This window comes from Chiloscyllium plagiosum, unplaced genomic scaffold (genome assembly GCF_037043375.1).
Source record: "Chiloscyllium plagiosum isolate Xiang-an unplaced genomic scaffold, Cpla_swu_hap1 HiC_scaffold_22, whole genome shotgun sequence".
Taxonomy (NCBI): Eukaryota; Metazoa; Chordata; class Chondrichthyes; order Orectolobiformes; family Hemiscylliidae; genus Chiloscyllium; species Chiloscyllium plagiosum.
The window spans coordinates 63,297,530-63,316,406 of NW_028270160.1; the positions used below are offsets into that span (position 1 = coordinate 63,297,530).

At 44.6% G+C, this 18,877-nt stretch overlaps 1 protein-coding gene across 6 annotated transcripts in view; it reads left to right on the forward strand.

Annotated features, from left to right (window-relative positions):
• Nucleotides 1–18,877, forward strand: part of LOC122561011 (myopalladin) — a 311,619-nt gene that overhangs the window by 138,344 nt on the left and 154,398 nt on the right. For all 6 annotated transcript variants that reach the window (XM_087999125.1, XM_043712278.2, XM_087999126.1 and 3 more), the window contains exon 4: nucleotides 14,950–15,001. In XM_087999125.1, coding sequence (XP_087855251.1) covers nucleotides 14,950–15,001 — 52 coding nt within the window. The remainder of the gene's footprint in view (nucleotides 1–14,949; nucleotides 15,002–18,877) is intronic.

Here is an 18,877-nt window from a genome sequence, read left to right on the forward strand (position 1 = left end):
ACTGAGTGGCCCTGGCAGAACCCAAACTGGGCACCACTGAGCAGGTGCTGCTTGATTGAACTGTTAATGACACGAACCATCACTTTACTGATGATGGAGAGGAGACTGATGGGGAGTGGGGTGGGGGATGTAATTCATTGGGTTGGATTTGTCCTGCTTTTTATGAACAGGACCCACCTGGGCAATTTTCCACATTGTTGAGTAGATGCCAGTGTTAAACAATACTGGAAGAGCTTGATTAGGGGAGCAGTAAGTCTTCAGTACTATTGCTGAAATGTTGTCAGGGCCCACAGCCTTTGCAGTGTCCGGTGTCTCCATTCATCTCTTGATATATCACAGAGTAAATTCAGATTGAATTGGCTGAAGACTGTTATCTGTGATGCTGGGGATCTCTGGAGGAAGCCAAGATAGATAATCGACTTGACATTTCTGGCTTATTATTGTTCCAATTGCTTCAGCCTTGCCTTTTGCACTGATGTATTGGGTTTTCCATCATCTAGCACGTTTTTTGCTTTGGTGGCTAATGAACAGCAGTGGGCACAGGATGTCGGCAGGAGACTGGAGAAACAAGCTCAATTTAAGGCATTACAGCAGCGTTTGGTCTGACAACTGTCATGACACAGCAATAGAACAGAAAGGTGGAGCGGCAGAGGCCAGCCATCTACAACAGGACTGCTGCACAGTTTGACAGTGCTAGTTGTGAGAGAAAGGCGGCAGCCTTCTTCCTGGAGGCTGTTTGGGAAGGCCACCCAACCAAAGCAGGCAAGATCATCTGCAATCCTGCTGTGTTCTCAGGAGAACTTGTGCAGTACTGCAAGAGAATTGATGACCTCTTTTATTCTGGCAAGATTGGTGCAATGTGACGCAGGCCTCCAGATGCAGACACACCAAAAGGAGCTGCCTAAAGGTGCTGATGAACATGGGAGGAATGTGTGCCCAGGGTCATCCCTGGCCCATCTGCAACACTGAAAGCCACTAGTGCTGTTGAGGTGTTGGTAACATTGACAGATGCAGCATCTTATTTAAAGGAACTGCTGGAATTGGTGAAGGACACTGACATTGTTTCCCCTCTCCCTCTGTCCTTGCAGGAGATGAGGCTGCACAATACTAGGGAGAGGCTGCACATAGGAAAAGGAGTGCCCCAGCTCCCAGTCCTCACTGCAGTGGCGGAGGCAGTATTTCACATTGTGAGATGTGTAGCTGATAGTGAAATGAGAATCTCTGGAAGATAAGGTGAAATGATATTGAATTCTAGCGGTGAAAGAGTGCACTCCTCCATGTGTGACAGCAAGCTAAACCTTCAGAGGGAATGGGAATCCTCAACTCTGCAGAAGTGCCTGCTGTCTCAGTGAGTTCTCCTGATCTCTACCCTCTGTCTCACACAGGGCCAGTTGTGGAGGGTGTGCATGGCAGTGCCACTGCAACGTCCCCAGGATCCTTGGAGAGGGGAAAGCCTTAGACCCAGCACCATCATGTAACTCCAACAAGCCCTTCTCAAGCGCAGGTATACCTGGAGTGATGGATCAAGTGCATTTACAAATGATGGCACTGGTTGAAGAGCAAGACACTAGTGAGCAGCAGGAGAGGCAGAGAATGCTGTAAATAGTGCCCTTGGAGGATGGGCCCAGCCTTTCACAGTTGAGTGCAGGCTTGGACCTCTGCAATCTAGAGCAAGGCTTTGCTACCTAAACCAGCAGCAACAGACGTGTTTTTACATGTCAGAGTTCCCTAAGGTCATACAAAGTCAGTGGTTGAGGATGGAAGAGCCTGTTGAGTTTATGTGCAGCATCATGGCTCAGTGCAGAACACATGAACCCCTGTATTGAAAGTGGCCAACCTGATGGAGAGCTATATACCACAGCACTCAGAGTAGATGGAGGAACACTGTATCGACATGCACTGAATGCATCTAGTGCTGTATAGCATTGACAGCCAGTGGCAGTGCTGATGCAAAGGTGTTGGGAGTCGGTGCAAATTGCAGCCCAGTTGGTGATGATTCCAGCAATCCACACGGCCATCAACAGATGGAGCAATCACCAGTGATGATGAGAATTCCATCCCTCATGTAACCTATCATGATGAATAACATCATAGGCCCCTCTGTCTGAGGGACCCTCAATGCAGCAGGGCTTAGACAGAGGCTATCCCTGCATGGACAGCAGTGCAGTGCATCACCCTCAAGAAGTACCAACCCCAGCTGGCACCTGCACGATGAGACCATCTGCCACAGGCATCTTAAGGGCAAACAGATATCTGTAGCCAGGCTGCCTCCACCTTGCCTGAGGCCACAAGAGGGCCATTGCTGGCAAGTCCAATGTATTGGTCATTGCACTGAGTGATTCAGTTGAGTTATTTTCATTTGTGATTATGTAAAAGTTTATTTCATCACTACTTTGAAGATGCTGAGACATTGCAACAGGATGAGCTTAATTCTTTAATGGCAAAACTAGAAAGGAAGGAGGATGTGGAAAAGGGATTAAATAATTTCGCTTAAGGGCTTCATTGCACTGCCATCAGGATTTAAACATTGGCAGGAGAAGGTCATGTCAAGTAGCCAGCTTGGCAGGTTGTTCTAGTTGGGCTGCTGGCAGGTGGGAGACATCTCTCCTGTGCAGCTTCTCTTGCGTCACTGGAATGCCTCCCATGGTTTTGCCTTCCTAGATTACCGTCCACCAATGGCCTTCTAAACCCCAAGCAGCCCCCACCCAGGAACTCCTGGTTGGGTGAGCCAGTTTGACATTCAGTGCAATCTCTGAAGAGACTAAAATGATCTCGTGCTGGGGGTTGTTGGCCTGTCGCAGTAATCCTGTTAAATGGCTGGTGTTCCTCTTTCCCAGTGAAGTTGAGGAGGTGACAGGGAATCAAGCACCTCATAATTCAGTCCGCATTCCTTCCTGTATGTGTCCTGGCCTCTGTACCTGCTCACAAGGATGTTAATCCTTGTTGCAACTCTTCCCTGTCTCCAAGTACAGTGAACCTACGTATAGCTGTTCGCTTGCTTGCAGTCAGCTGCACTCACTGAACTACTATGCCACTTCCTTGTGACCCCATGATCTCTGGAAGACCATATTCTTAACTTCCTGAGTTCACCACAGATTAAATGCTCACTAACCTTGCCCACTCGAAGACTCCTGTCTGTGTCAATGGCTGAATGACCCTCTCAACCACACTTTTCTGTGACTCCCTATAATTGAACTGTGTGGCCATGCCTGGCTGCACACTGTTTTGCCTCTACCTGTTTTACCTGTTGGACTACAGTGCATGTAGCTCAGACATGTTATGACACACCTTTGAGGCAGGTTTGATTTGAACCCTGATTTTCTAGCCCAGAGGCTGGAACCCTAGCATTGCACCCTTAAATCCAACATGGCCCCTATTAATGAACTGACAGCAAACTTGTCAACAGGCTTAATTGGCCATTTTTTTCTGAATTGGATTGGTTATTGAGTCCCACGTTTTTCATTCTCAGCAAAATTGCTGATGATTGGAATAACATAATTGAACACAACCATCAATATCAGGAAATTACACATTCAGTCATCTCTGCTGATATCCCCATTTGGTCACCCAAATCCTGTTGCAAAATTGGGAAGAAATAGTACTAATGATGTACAGGTAGTCAGATACAATTAAATGAAAAGAATTTATTGAATTTAAGATTTTTTTCCCCTGTATCTTTACTTTTACTTTTCCATCCTTCAGAATGACACTACTTATAAATGGCAAGTTTCAGATGACACAAAAATTGGTGGGAAGACGGGGTGTAGAGAGATATAAAAGATTAGGGAAGTAGGCAAAAAATTGGCAGATAGAATATAATGTGAGAAAATCTGAGGTTATGTACTTTGGCAAGAAGAGTGATTATTTAATTAGAGAACCATTGCAGAAAGCTGCAGGACAGAGGGATTTGGTGTCTTCGTGCATGAATCACAGCAGGTGAGCATACAAGTTCAGTGACAATAGGAAAGCATATGGTATGTGACCTTTATTTCAGGGCATTGAGTTGAGATTAGAGTCAAGAGTGTGGTGCTGGAAAAGCATAACAGGTCAGACAGCATCCGAGGAGCAGGAGATGTATCAGGCAAAAGCCTTTCATCAGGGACCGGGATCACAAATATCAGAGTAGGAGGTCACCCAGTTAGGACTGAGATGACGAGGAGTTCCTTCTCGAGGGGAGTGATTCTGTGGAATTCTTTACAATAGAGGGCTGTCAAGCCTGTTTTATTAAGAATATTCAAAGCTGAGATGGACAGGCAGAAAGGCTTTTAATAAGTAAGGGAATCTAGGAAAATGGGAAAAAGATAGGGAAGTGGAATTGAGGATTTTCAGATTAACCATGATCTCATTGAATGGGGGAGCAGACTCAACTGGCTGAGTTTGGGAATAGACTCGACGGGCTGAATGTGGGAGCAGACTCGACGGGCTGAGTGGGGGAGCAGACTCGACGTGCTGAATGGCCTACTACTGCTTCTATTTCTTTTTGATTGCCTTAAGCCTTGTCTCCAAAAGTGAGAAACCAGTCATCAAAGTTTAGATTTTGGGCCTCAATATCATCAAGATAGGGTCCTGGTGTGTGTTGCCGAACAAAGAGACCTAGGGGTGCAGGTGCATAGTTCCTTGACAGTAGAGTCACAGGTAGACAGGGTAGTGAGGAAGGTGTTTGACACACTTGCTTCATTGGTCAGTACATTGGGTTTCGGAGTTGGGATGTCATGTCAACTGTACAGGACATTTGTGAGGCCACGTTTAGAATGTTATGTACAATTTTGATTACTGTTTTATAGTAAAGATATTGTTAAACTTGAGAGAGTGCAGAAAAGATTTACAAGGATGTTGCTGGGATGGGAGGGTTTGAGCTTGGGACAAACTGAATAGGCTGGGGCTATTTTTCCTGGAGGGTGACCTTACAGAGGTATATAAAAACATGAGGGGCTTGGATAGGGTGAATGGCGAAGGTCTCTTTCTTGGTTAGGGGAGTCCTTGGTTAGAGGGCATAGGTTTAAGGTGAGAGGGGAAAGATTTAAAAAGGATCTGAGAGGTAACTTTTTCACGCAGGGAGTAGTGCGTGTATGGAACAAGCTGCCAGAGAAAGTAGTAGAGGTGATACACCCATCCAGATACCTTTTACATGTTGTAATTGTATGAATAAGAAGGATTTATGCAGATATGGGCCAAATGCTGGCAGATGGGACTAGGTCAGATCAGGATATCTGGTCAGCACGGACGAATCTGTTTCGGTGCTTTTTAACTCAATGACTCTGAATACCATTTGGGAAGTGTCATAGAATGCAAACAGCCAGGAGATCAGCTCTACCTTGTAAATAGCACTAATGAGTGATACTGTTCGATGGCATTGTGTAGAGCATATAACCGTTGCTGCATGGCATCACTCAACTTTGATAGGAGACAACTGACTATTTGCCATTGACACGACCTGAGGTTACATTTTGTTCATTGCGTTCCTGTGTGATCAGAATCATGGATGTTTAGATTCTGTGATTACACTGAATTTCCACTTATTGCAGGAACAAACTGTACTTCAACCATCAGTTCTGTTCCATCTACTCCTGGGAGAAGTGACACTCTCTCTCTGTACTTCCTCTTCTGAATTTTTTCAATATGTGTGTCCTGGCTCAGTGTTTTTGTATTGGCGATGATGCTGGCATTTGAGTTATTGTGGAAAGGACCTGGCTTTTGGCTCCTAGGGTCGGATGTCACTGAGTGGCTGCAAAGCATAATGAAGGAGGAGGGTGATGAGAAAGAGGTCAGGATACACATTGATACCAGTAATAAAGGTAGAATGAATAATGAGGTCTTGTATTAAGAATTTAAGGAGTGAGGCAATAGACTAAAGAGCAGGACCTCAAAGGTTATTTATATTTGGGCTTGTGTACCCTTGAATTTAGAAGACTGAGAGGGGATCTGATTGAGACATATAAGATTATTAAAGGATTGGACACTCTGGAGGCAGGAAACATGTTTCTGCTGATGGATGAGTGCCGAACCAGAGGACACAGCTTAAAAATACGGGGTAGACCATTTAGGACAGAGATGAGGAGAAACTTCTTCACCCAGAGAGTGGTGGCTGTGTGGAATGCTCTGCCCCAGAGGGCAGTGGAGGCCCAGTCTCTGGGTTCATTTAAGAAAGAGTTGGATAGAGCTCTCAAAGATAGTGGAATCAAGGGTTATGGAGATAAGGCAGGAACAGGATACTGATTAAGGATGATCAGCCATGATCATATTGAATGGTGGTGCAGGCTCGAAGGGCAGAATGGCCTACTCCTGCACCTGTTGTCTATAGTCTATTGTCTATTGTTATAATCTCTGGAGCACTCCTTGTGCCTCAAGCTACTGAGTACAGACATTAAAGAACTGAGCACATGAATGTATAAGTTAGTGCAGGGGGAGTGCAAGATGGTTTACAAAAGATAGTTTGGATTGAGAAAAGATGGGGATAAGTCAGAATTTGACCCAAGTAGACTGTCACAGTTGCTGAATAAACCGATAGCAGAACAGTGGGGGTGTCTGAAGTAGAATTAGCAAGAGTACAGGCCTCGCAAGTTCTCTTTCGGGTGAAATGTAGGAACAACAAGCCCAGATAACCCTGAGTACCAAGTAATTTTCAAAACTGGTTAAGTAGGAAAAGAGAGGCTTTTAACAGGTACAAAGTGGTGGAGTACAGAAAGTACAGGGGGATCTTAAGCAATTAGGAGAGCAAAGAGGGGGCATGAAAAATACTAGGGGGCAAGATTAGGGATAATTCCAAGAACGTTTACATAAATAACAGTGGCAAATGGACTTCCTGACAATGGATCCAGGGCCATCATTCCAGATTCCAGATTTTTAAAATTGAATTCAGTTTCCACCATACTTTGGAGAAGGTGGATGGAGATACAGAATTCAGACTGTGAGGATCTTAAGCAGATTGATACAGTGTGAGAGGGGGTATTGGATGTTTTGGCAGGCTTAAAAGTGGACAAATCTTCAGGTATGGTTGAGGTGTATCCCAGGTGCTGTGGGAAATAGGATGTAAGGACAGGGTTTTTAACTTGTCTCTAGCCACGGGAGAGGTGCCAGAGGACTGGAGAACAGAAGTGGTTTCACCTTTCAAGAGCAGTGATAGGGATAAACCTGGGAATTACTGACCAGTGGTAGGAAAGCTATTGGACAAAATTCTGAATTAATCCCTATGTGGAGAGGCAAGGTTTGATCGGAGATAGTCATCATGGCCGTATCAGAGGGAGGTCATGCATAACAGATCTGATTGAAGTTTTTGAAAAGCAAGTGTGTAGTTGAGGGTAATGCAGTTGATGCATAGTACATGGACTTCAGCAAAGCCTTTGACAAGATTCCATCGAGGAGAAGGTAAAAGCACATGAGATCCTGGAAAACCTGATAATATGGCTGTTGCAGGTTCCAGGATTTAAATGTTTTAGTAGGGTCAGAGGTGGGGGTAAAAGAGGGGGAGGTGTGGCCTTGCTTGTCAAAGATAGTATTACAGTGGTGGAAAGGACTTTAACTTTCCTGATATTGATTGGGAAAGCTATAGCTCAAGTTCGTTAGATGGGTCAGTGTTTGTTCAATGTGTGCAGGAGAGTTTCCTGACACAATATGTAGACAGGCCAACAAGAGGTGAGGCCATACTGGATTTGGTTCTGGGTAACGAACCAGGCCAGGTGTTAGAATTAGAGATAGGTGAGCACTTTGGGGATAGTGACCATAATTCGGTGATTTTTACTCTCGTGATGGAGAGGGATAAGTGTGTACTACAGGGCAAGAGTTATAGCTGGGGTCAGGGAAATTATGATGCGGTGAGGCATGACTTAGGATGTGTGGCTTGGAAAAGTAGACTCCAAGGCAAGAGTGTAAATGATATGTGGAGCTTGTTCAAGGAGCAACTATTGAGTGTCCTTGATAATTATGTACCTGTCAGACAGGGAGGAAAGGGTCGTGCGAGGGAGCCGTGGTTTAATAAGGAATTGGAATCCCTTGTTAAATGGAAGAGGCCGGCCTATCTCAAGATGAGACGTGAAGGTTCAATTGGGGCGATTGAGAGTTATAAGGTAGCCAGGAAGGACCTGAAGAGAGAGCTAAGAGCAGCAAGGAGGGGACATGAAAGGTCCTTAGTCGATAGGATTAGGGAAAACCCTAAGGCTTTCTATAGGTATGTTAGGAATAAAAGAATGACTAGGGTAGGAATAGGTCCAGTCAAGGATAGTAGTGGGAAGTTGCGTGTGGAGGCGGAAGAGATTGGGGAGACACTGAATGAATACTTTTCTTCAGTATTTACTCAGGAACAGGGCATTGTCGTCGATGTGAATACTGAGTCACAAATAAGTAGAATGGATGGCTTTGAGGTATGTAGAGAAGAGGTGTTGGAAATCCTGGAAAAGGTGAAAATAGATAAGTCCCCTGGGCCTGATGGCATTTATCCTAGGATTCTCTGGGAAGCAAGGGAGGAGGAGATTGCAGAGCCATTGGCCTTGATTTTTATGTCCTCTTTGTCTACAGGAGTAGTGCCAGAAGACTGGAGGATAGCAAATGTGGTTCCCTTGTTCAAAAAGGGGAGTAGGGACCCAACCTCCACTCCCGGCACCTTCCCTTGCAACCGCAGGAGGTGCAACACTTGCGCCCACACCTCCCCCCTCACTTCTCTCCAAGGCCCCAAAGGAAACTTCCATATCCGCCACAGATTCACCTGCACCTCCACCCACATCATCTAAAAAAACCCTCGACCTCTTCATAGCAAACTGCCGCCGCGATATTAACCGCTACCTGAACTCCCCCACCCCTCCCACCCACTCCAACCTCTCACCCTCGGAACGCGCAGCCCTCCACTCCCTCCGTTCCAACCCCAACCTCACCATCAAACCAGCTGACAAGGGAGGCGCAGTAGTAGTTTGGCGCACTGACCTTTACACCGCTGAGGCTAAACGCCAGCTCGCAGATACCTCCTCCTACCGTCCCCTTGACCATGACCCCACCCCCCACCACCAAACCATCATCTCCCAGACCATCCATAACCTCATCACCTCAGGGGATCTCCCATCCACCGCCTCCAACCTCATAGTCCCACAACCCCGCACCGCCCGTTTCTACCTCCTGCCCAAAATCCACAAACCTGACTGCCCCGGACGACCCATCGTCTCAGCCTGCTCCTGCCCAACCGAACTCATCTCGGCATACCTCGACACGGTCCTGTCCCCATTAGTCCAAGAACTCCCCACCTACGTTCGTGACACCACCCACGCCCTCCACCTCCTCCAGGATTTCCGCTTCCCCGGTCCCCAACGCCTCATCTTCACCATGGACATCCAGTCCCTGTACACCTCCATCCCCCATCACGAAGGACTCAAAGCACTCCGCTTCTTCCTTTCCCGCCGTACCACCCAGTACCCTTCCACCGACACCCTCCTTCGACTGACCGAACTGGTTCTCACCCTGAACAACTTTTCTTTCCAATCCTCCCACTTTCTCCAAACAAAAGGAGTAGCCATGGGCACCCGCATGGGCCCCAGCTATGCCTGCCTCTTCGTAGGGTATGTGGAACAATCCATCTTCCGCAACTACACTGGCCCCACCCCCCATCTTTTCCTTCGCTACATTGATGACTGTATCGGCGCTACCTCGTGCTCCCACGAGGAGGTTGAACAGTTTATCCACTACACTAACACCTTCCACCCCAACCTCAAATTCACCTGGACAGTCTCGGACTCCTCCCTCCCCTTCCTAGACCTTTCTGTTTCTATTTCAGGCGACCGAATCAACACGGACATCTACTACAAACCAACCGACTCCCACAGCTACCTGGACTACACCTCCTCCCATCCTGCCCCCTGTAAAAACGCCATCCCATTCTCCCAATTCCTTCGTCTCCGCCGCATCTGCTCCCAGGAGGACCAGTTCAAAATACGTACAACACAGATGGCCTCCTTCTTCAAGGACCGCAATTTCCCCCCCGACGTGGTCGACGGTGCCCTCCACCGCATCTCCTCCACTTCCCGCTCCTCCGCCCTTGAGCCCCGCCCCTCCAACCGCCACCAGGACAGAACCCCACTGGTCCTCACCTACCACCCCACCAATCTCCATGTACAGCGCATCATCCGCCGTCACTTCCGCCACCTCCAAACAGACCCCAGCACCAAGGATATATTTCCCTCCCCTCCCCTATCAGCTTTCCGTAGAGACCACTCCCTCCGCGACTCCCTTGTCAGATCCACACCCCCCACCGACCCAACCTCCACTCCCGGCACCTTCCCTTGCAACCGCAGGAGGTGCAACACTTGCGCCCACACCTCCCCCCTCACTTCTCTCCAAGGCCCCAAAGGAAACTTCCATATCCGCCACAGATTCACCTGCACCTCCACCCACATCATCTAAAATTACAAGGATAACCCTAGTAACTATAGGCCGGTGAGTCTCACTTCTGTTGTGGGCAAAGTCTTAGAGAGAATTGTAAGGGATAGGATTTATGCACATCTGGATAGGAATAATGTGATCAAGGATAGTCAGCATGGTTTTGTGAAGGGCAGGTCGTGCCTCACAAACCTTATTGAATTCTTTGAAAAGGTGACGAAGGAGGTTGATGAGGGGAAAGCGGTAGATGTGGTATATATGGATTTTAGTAAGGCGTTTGATAAGGTTTCCCCATGGTAGGCTACTGCAGAAAATAGGAGATATGGCATTGAGGGTGAGTTGGAGGTTTGGATTAGGAATTGGCTGGATGGAAGAAGACAGAGGGTAGTCGTTGATGGCAAAGTTTCTTCATGGAGTGCCGTCACTAGCGGTGTTCCGCAAGGATCTGTTTTGGGACCATTGCTGTTTGTCATTTTTATAAATGACCTGGAAGAGGGGTTAGAAGGTTGGGTGAGCAAGTTTGCGGATGATTCGAAAGTCGGAGGAGTTGTTGACAGTGAGGAAGGATGTGGCAGGTTACAGCAGGATATAGAGAAGCTGCAGAGCTGGGCAGAAAGGTGGCAAATGGAATTCAATGTAGCTAAGTGTGAGGTGATTCACTTTGGGAAGAATAACAAAAAGATGGGGTACTGGGCTAATGGTCGGATACTTGGTAGTGTGGATGAGCAGAGGGATCTTGGTGTCCATGTACACAGATCTCTGAAAGTTGCCACCCAGGTAAATAGTGCGGTGAGGAAGGCATATGGCGTACTGGCTTTTATTGGTAGAGGAATTGAGTTCCGGAGTCCTGAGGTCATGATGCAGGTTGTATAAGACTCTGGTGCGGCCGCATCTGGAATATTGTGTGCAGTTTTGGTCGCCATACTATAGGAAGGATGTGGAGGCACTGGAACGGGTGCAGAGGAGGTTTACCAGGATGTTGCCTGGTATGGAAGGAAGATCGTATGAGGAAAGACTGAGACACTTGGGGCTGTTTTCATTAGAGAAAAGAAAGTTTAGGGGTGACTTGATTGAGGTGTACAAGATGATTAGGGGGTTAGATAGGGTTGACAGTGTGAACCTTTTCCCGCGTATGGAGTCGGGTATTACAAGGGGGCATAGCTTTAAATTAAGGGGGGGTAGATATAGGACTGAAGTTAGGGGTAGGTTCTTCACTCAGCGAGTCGTAAGTTCATGGAATGCCCTGCCAGTAGCAGTGGTGGACTCTCCCTCTTTATGGGCATTTAAGCGGGCATTGGATAGGTATATGGAGGATAGTGGGTTAGTATAGGTTAGGTGGGCTTGGATCGGCGCAACATCGAGGGCCAAAGGGCCTGTACTGCGCTGTATTCTTCTATGTTCTATGTTCTATGTTCTATGGATCCAAAATTGGCTTAGTGATAGGAGACAGAGGATGATGATAGAAGGCTGGTTGTGGACTGGAGGCTGGTGTCCAGTGGCATACCACAAGCATCAGTGCTGAGTTCCTTTATTGTTTATGAGATATATTTTTAAAATAACATTGAAGAAAATAAGGGGGCAACCTATAAGTGGATGATGCAAAGATTGGCTAAGTATTTGACCGTGAGAAAGTAGGTTGTGTGTTCCAGGAGGATGTAGACCCAATGGGCAGATCTATGACAGATAGAATGTAATCTTGATAAATGTGCAATGATGCACTTTGGAATAAGGAGCAAGAAAAAGGAGTAATCAATAAATGACAGGACAGTAGGAATCTTAGGGATCTTGGGGTGCTTGTCCACATATCCCTGAAAATGGCAGAACAGCTTAATAGGGTAGTTAAGAAGACATGCGCAGCACCTGCCTTTATCAGTTGTGGCATTGATGATAAGAGCAGGCAGGTAATGTTGAAGTTATACAGAACTTTAGTTAGGCCACAGCTGGAGTAATGTGTGCAGTTCTGGTCACACTATAGGCAGTTATGGTCATACACTATAGAAAGGATGTGATTGCACTGGAGGGGGTGCAAAGTAGATTCATTAGAATGCTGTCTAGGATGGAGCAGTTTAGCTATGAAGGGAGATAAGCTCAGCTTGTTTTTTTTGGAACAGAGAAGGCTGAGGGTGAACCTGATGCAGGTTTATAAGATTGAGGAGCATGGACAGAGTAAATAGAAAGTAGTTGGTCTCTTAGTTGAAAGGTCAGTAAAAAGGAGACAAGATGGAAGGCAGGAGGTTTGGAGGGGATTTGAGTAATTTTTCACCTAATGGGTGGGGGGATTTGGAATTCACTGTCTGGCAGTGTAGTACTTAGATGAACACTTGAAATGTCTACATTCAAGGCTACAGGCCAAGTGCTGAAAGCTGGGACATGTGTAGATTTAGAATTGTTTTTTGTCAATGCATACTCAATGAGCCAAAGGGTGTCTTATGTACTGTTCAGCAAATAACAGCCTTAATATGGGATTCTCATTTCTTCTAAAGCTAATGAATTCTGACTTAGGGTCTCTGACATGATGTAGTTGAATATAATTTCTTAAAAGGTTGAGGTGCATGACTAGTTAATCTATTTAAATGGTATTGATTGAGCTACAAGTCATGCCGTAGTATTTTCGAAACAATTTGAATCATGCAATGGACTTTCAGGAATTTGCTTTAATGTCTCATCCATAGGACAGTACAGCACTGTTAAATACCAAGGTTAAAAGGTTGCTTCAACAGATTCTAGGCATATATAGTTACTGGTCAGAGATTCATTTCAATTTTTGCATCACAAAATTCCAACAACACTGATTAGTTGTTCCCTTTATACACAGCCAGTTGTCACCCAATTATTTCTTAATTGATTTATTATATCACTTCCTTCCATTTGGTCCTTTTGCTAGGCTCTTCTAGATGACAACCAAGACTCCCTGAGTATTTCAGTCTAGTTTTTGTACTCCATCTCTGAAATGGAGCTGAAAGCTCGCAGAATGATGCAAATTTTGGACATACAATTATGATATCATGATACAATGATTGCAATGCTGAGAGCATAAAGATGTGTCTGAATGCGTGTTACCTTGAACTAAGTTTGTGGACATAAAGTTCTCACTCTGTCTCCTTCTGTCCAGTACTTGCGCAGATTGGAATGTGTACCCCAGCATGGCTTACAAATTTCAATAACAATTAATTGTTGGACGCAGCACTTAACCAACTGCACAATTAAGTAAAGTGAGAATTTATATTTTATCAAATGCCTTCTGGAAATCTAAGTACAGTCATCCATTGATTGTCCTTTATCCATAGTACATGTTATTTCCTCAAAAAACTGTAATAAATTCGTTAAACATAATTTCGCTTTCGAGAAACAATGTTGTTGCTGCCAGATTACCTTGAATTTATCAAGTGCACTGCTATAATTTTATTAATAATTGCTTCCAACATCACCTCTGATGTTAAGCTAACTGGCCTGTCGTTTCCTGTTATCTATCGACAACATTGTCTATTTCCAGTGTGAATACCGATGAAAAATCCTATTACTGCCCTTGATTGGCCCTAATCTTTCTCTAGTCTTTTATTCCTGCCTTACCTATAGAAAGCTTTATGGTTTTCCTTGATCCTACCTGCCAACAACTTCTCATGTCTCTTCTTAGCTCTCTCTTCAGGTCTTTCCTGGCTAACTTGTAACTCTCAAGATCTTTCCTGGCTCAGTTTCCAATAGAAATAAAAGCAATCAGGATCAAAAAACAAAGAAAGAGGTTTTGGTGCTCTCTGGGGTCATCAGCTTTACTATATTTAGTAACATTTAGAAAAATATCTGTGCCATAAATAAATACTGTTATGGGTCTTAAAATGAACTTTCAAAAAATGAATGAGTTAGATAATATGTAATAATGCATTTAAGATAAAAGGAAAATTTTTGAGCTGTAGTCGACCATGAGCAGCAATTATTGCTATTTTGGCTTGGGAGGTTTAGAAATTCTTGGCCTCAGGCTATCCCTGGCATTAAGGGTTTAATGCCTTTTGAAAGGATCCTTCTTGAAACTGGGTTGCTCTGAAGGGATTGGTGCCAGGACAGCTGTGCTCCGAAGTAAGGCTGAGCGAGTTAGTGCCACTGAAAGGATACAATTTTTTTTAAACCTCTTGTTGAAGTAGGAGGAGGAGGTGCTCTCCTCAGAGCTTCACAGTTAGTCTGATGGCACTACAAATTATGATGGCCACCCTGCTCCCTTCTCCAACATTTAACTGTGGACAACTCATAATGTCACAATTACCTGACTTTCCATATCTGCATTTCATTAGCAGGCTGTGAGAGGACACAAGGTAGATAATGGCAGTTCACCAGACTTCTTAAAATTGAGCAGAATCACTATTGATGAATCTTCTAACCTACCTTCAGGCACAGGAGTATTCCCTGGACTCAATTCATGCCGAGAGTTGCTGATGAATTTCTCGGTTCCTGCACAACGCTTGGTGACTAATGACCCTTATTTATATTGTTTTATTGTACATTCTCCTATGTTTACAATATAAGTGGACCTGTTATTGGAAAATATTTCATAATTTATTCAAACAAGATGTTTCATCCTTTGTCCATTATATTATTGGACAGGACTCTCTTCATCTGAATCTGAGCAAGAATCTGTAAAGGAAGATATGACTCAGTAAGTATAGAGAAAACATGTCACACTCACAAGTTATCAATACATTTTATTTATCCTCAGAAGTTCAGAAAAATTCACTCTTGGACCTCAAAGTGTTTTCTCCAGTGAGTGGCAAGTACAAAGTTGGGGTCAGAGTGCAGGTTTATTAATCTGTATGTATGCTGTTACATGTGTCTTGGGAATAGTCGATGTTGTATTTTGGCCACATACCAGGAAATTGTTCTAGTTTCTACCACTGGCCTTGTTAACTGGACAAGTAAAACTGCATGTGATGTTTGACACATTTCAATTCATTTGTAGAACTTTGTATCACTTGATAATTGAACATGTATTCTGCTTTTCCAGAGGTCAGTGGCTTCACAAGATTTTCTCTTGTTAATAATCAACATCAGTTTTGTTGCCCACACTGTGTTAACTATTTAAATGGAGTTTGAATCCACAATTTTTTGCAAGATCTTTACTTCAGTTAATCACACTGCAAAAAACTCATCCATTAGCTCCCTATGTTTATACTTTCATATCCCACCCAATTGACTTTGAAGTAACATATCCACTACCTGTTCTCTCATTATTTTAAGTCTCAGGATTGCCTTCAGATGATAAGATTCCTTTTTTTCCTTTTTAAATCACCAATCTATAATAAAATGACAGAACATTAAAAAAAAAGATAAAATTGAAATAAAATAAAAATTGTATTTCTCCTTTTCACACATGTAAGTTCCAGGTTTCCTTTTTCCAATATGTCCAACAATTTTGTACAACTTACTCCTTCCTCATAAAGCAATCAGATAGCTGATTGCTGCTGTCCACCCATTTTAATTTGGAGATCTCCCTATTCTCGGCCTTGTTCATTCACAAATTTTGTGCAGTGTGTGTTATCTCATACTATTTATGCATGAGGCATTCAATGAGTGTTGTTGCTGAATCTCTTTTGAAAATGTTTTCAAATATTTCTTCCAATATTTTCACTTAAAAAAAGCCATGGCGACCAAAGCAAGAGTTTCTGCTTCTCAGGTGCTTCTTACAACTTTGCTGCTCTTTTTGACTTTCTAAGCTAAAAGGCACATTTACCTTTCTTTCCCAAAAGAAAAGTTATGAACCTTCGTGTACTCAAGATCCCATTTTAAGATTTGCGTAAAAAACATCATTATAAACAAATTTCATTTCCTGGCATCTCAATCATGGAAATTTCGAAACACAATTACAATTTTTCTTGTTTTGTTCACCTGACTAATATCTTCTACGCTACCTTCCCTGTCATTCTTGCTGCTGTTGCATCGATCTCCAAAGTCTGCACATGGTAGTAAATTCTGGAAATGGAAGTCGCATTCTAATCATCATGCACAGAATCCCCAAAGCTGCAGAATTCCTAAGGCTGCATAGGTTAGAGATAACAGTGTTACCATCTTGGGATTTTGATATACTCAACTCTAATACTTCAAAACTGCTATGTGGCCTTTCTTGGGTGCCCTGCCAATTGAGCCATCCAATTAGACTTCACAACTCCTCCGACTCCGTTTTGGAAGCTGATATATCAATTTCTGAGGCCCTATTTTGACTAATAGCAGTGAGTTATCATTTTCAAAATAACATTGCCAATACAAAGTGATACTTGATCCATTCTGTCTGATTTCTAATCCACTGTACTTAAAATGCCCCAGATTTTCAAATTCTACCCCAAAAGAAACATCATCCACATGCATCATAGAAATACCTGAAAGTTGCCTCTCATACCAGCAAAACATTTACATTTACCTGAAAATAACCAAATTTCAGTAATACAAACCTTTCTGAGAAGTAGCAAACTAGGCCATATATTGTACACATTTACTTAATTTCCACAGTGTGCCCACTGCATTTGATGCTTCTTTTTTAGGATGAAGAAACACATTTTTTTTCTGAATTAATCTTCCTGCAGTAATGCAGTTTTGATATCTATTGATCTACACAATGAGCATTTAGAATCACAAATTCCTACAGCACGGACACAGGCCCTTCGGCCCAAACTGGTCCATGCCGACCAAAATTCCCATTTCCCTGCACTCGGCCCATTTCCTTTTAAACCTTTCCTATCCATGTACTAATCCAAATGCCTTTTAAATGTTGTTAATGTCCTGGCCTCAACCACTTCCGCTGGCAGCTCATTCCACATGTAAACCTCCTCTGTGTAAAAAAGTTGCCCCTCAGGTTCCCTTTTATTCTTTCATCTCTAACCTTAAACTGATGCCCTCTAGGCCTTGATTCCCCCACCCTGGCAAAAGACTGAGTGCATTCACTCGATTCATGCCTCTCATGATCTTAACCACTTCCAGTAGATCTCCTTAGTCTCCTACGCTCTAAAGAAAGAACTCCTAGCTTGACCAACTTCTGCCTATAACTTAGACCTTTGAGTCCTGGCAACATCCTTGAAAATTTCTTCTGCACTCTTTCCAGTTGAAGAACATCCTTCTTATAGCAAGGTGACCAAAACATGAACACAATACTGTGGCCTCACCAACATGCTGTACAACTAAAATATAACTTCCCAACTTCTATGTGCAATGCCCTGACTGTGCGCCAAAAGCTGTCTTCACTGCCCTGCCTACCTATGACTCCATTTTCAGAGAACTGTGCACCTGAACTCCAAGGTACCTCTGTTCCACTACTACACTCCTTCAGGCCATGAAGCTCCTACCTTGACTTAGGAAGGCGGTGCTGAGTTCGAGTCTTCCTAACCGCCTTCCTAACCTGCAATCTTCTTCCTGACCTCTCCACCCCCACCCCACTCCGGCCTATCATCCTCACCTTGACCTCCCTCCACCTTCCAACGCCCCTCCACCAAGTCCCTCCTCCCTACCTTTTATCTTAGCCTGCTGGACACACTTTCCTCATTCCTGAAGAAGGGCTTATGCCCGAAACGTCGATTCTCCTGTTCCTTGGATGCTGCGCTTTTCCAGCAACACATTTTCAGCTCTGTATCCTATCTTGCACCTCTCTGTCCTTGGATGCTGCGCTTTTCCAGCAACACATTTTCAGCTCTGTATCCTATCTTGCACCTCTCTGTCCTTTCCAAATTCTGTCCAGGTTAGTAGCTCTTGTTGTGTGGCATTTTTATTCACTTATCTTCTCATTTGTTTATGGCCCACCACGTCACCATCTTTCACTCTGTGACCTCATTGCCTCTGGTGATCGCCCCTCCACCGCCTCCAACCACATAGTCCCCCAACTCCACAATGTCGGGTTCTACCTGCTCCCCAAGACCCACAAGCCCAATTACTGACCGGTACATCGTCTCTGTATGCTCCTGCCCCACTGAACTCATTTTTTCCTACCTTAGCTGTATTCCTTCCCTCTTGATCTAGACACTTCCTACCTACATCTCGGCCACAGTCCACACCCTCCAGCTTTTCAGAAACTTACAGTTCCCTGGCCTCCAGTGCTTCATTTTCACGAAGGACTTGCAGTCCTTATACATGTCCATGCTCCACAAGTGCAGTCTGCAGGCCCTCAACTTTTTGCCTCTCCTAACAGACCCATTGCAGTCCACCGCCTCCCCACTCCCTTCCCCACCCACCAATACCTTCCTCCACCTCACCGATTTAGTCCTCATCCTCATCGAATTCGCTAACTTCCATCCTGCCGTCCAGTTCACTTGGTCTGTTTCGGATATCTCCCTCCCCTTTCCTGACCTCTCTGTTTCCATCTCCCGTGACAGTTTATGGACCAACATTTACTGTGAACACACAGACTTCCATAGCTAGGAGAAAGTGAGGACTGCAGATGCTGGAGATCAGAGTTGAGAGTGTGATGCTGTAAAAACACAGCAGGTCAGCCAGCACTCGAGGAGCAGGAGAGTCGATATTTCGGGTATAAGCCCTTTACATAAGCATAAACATC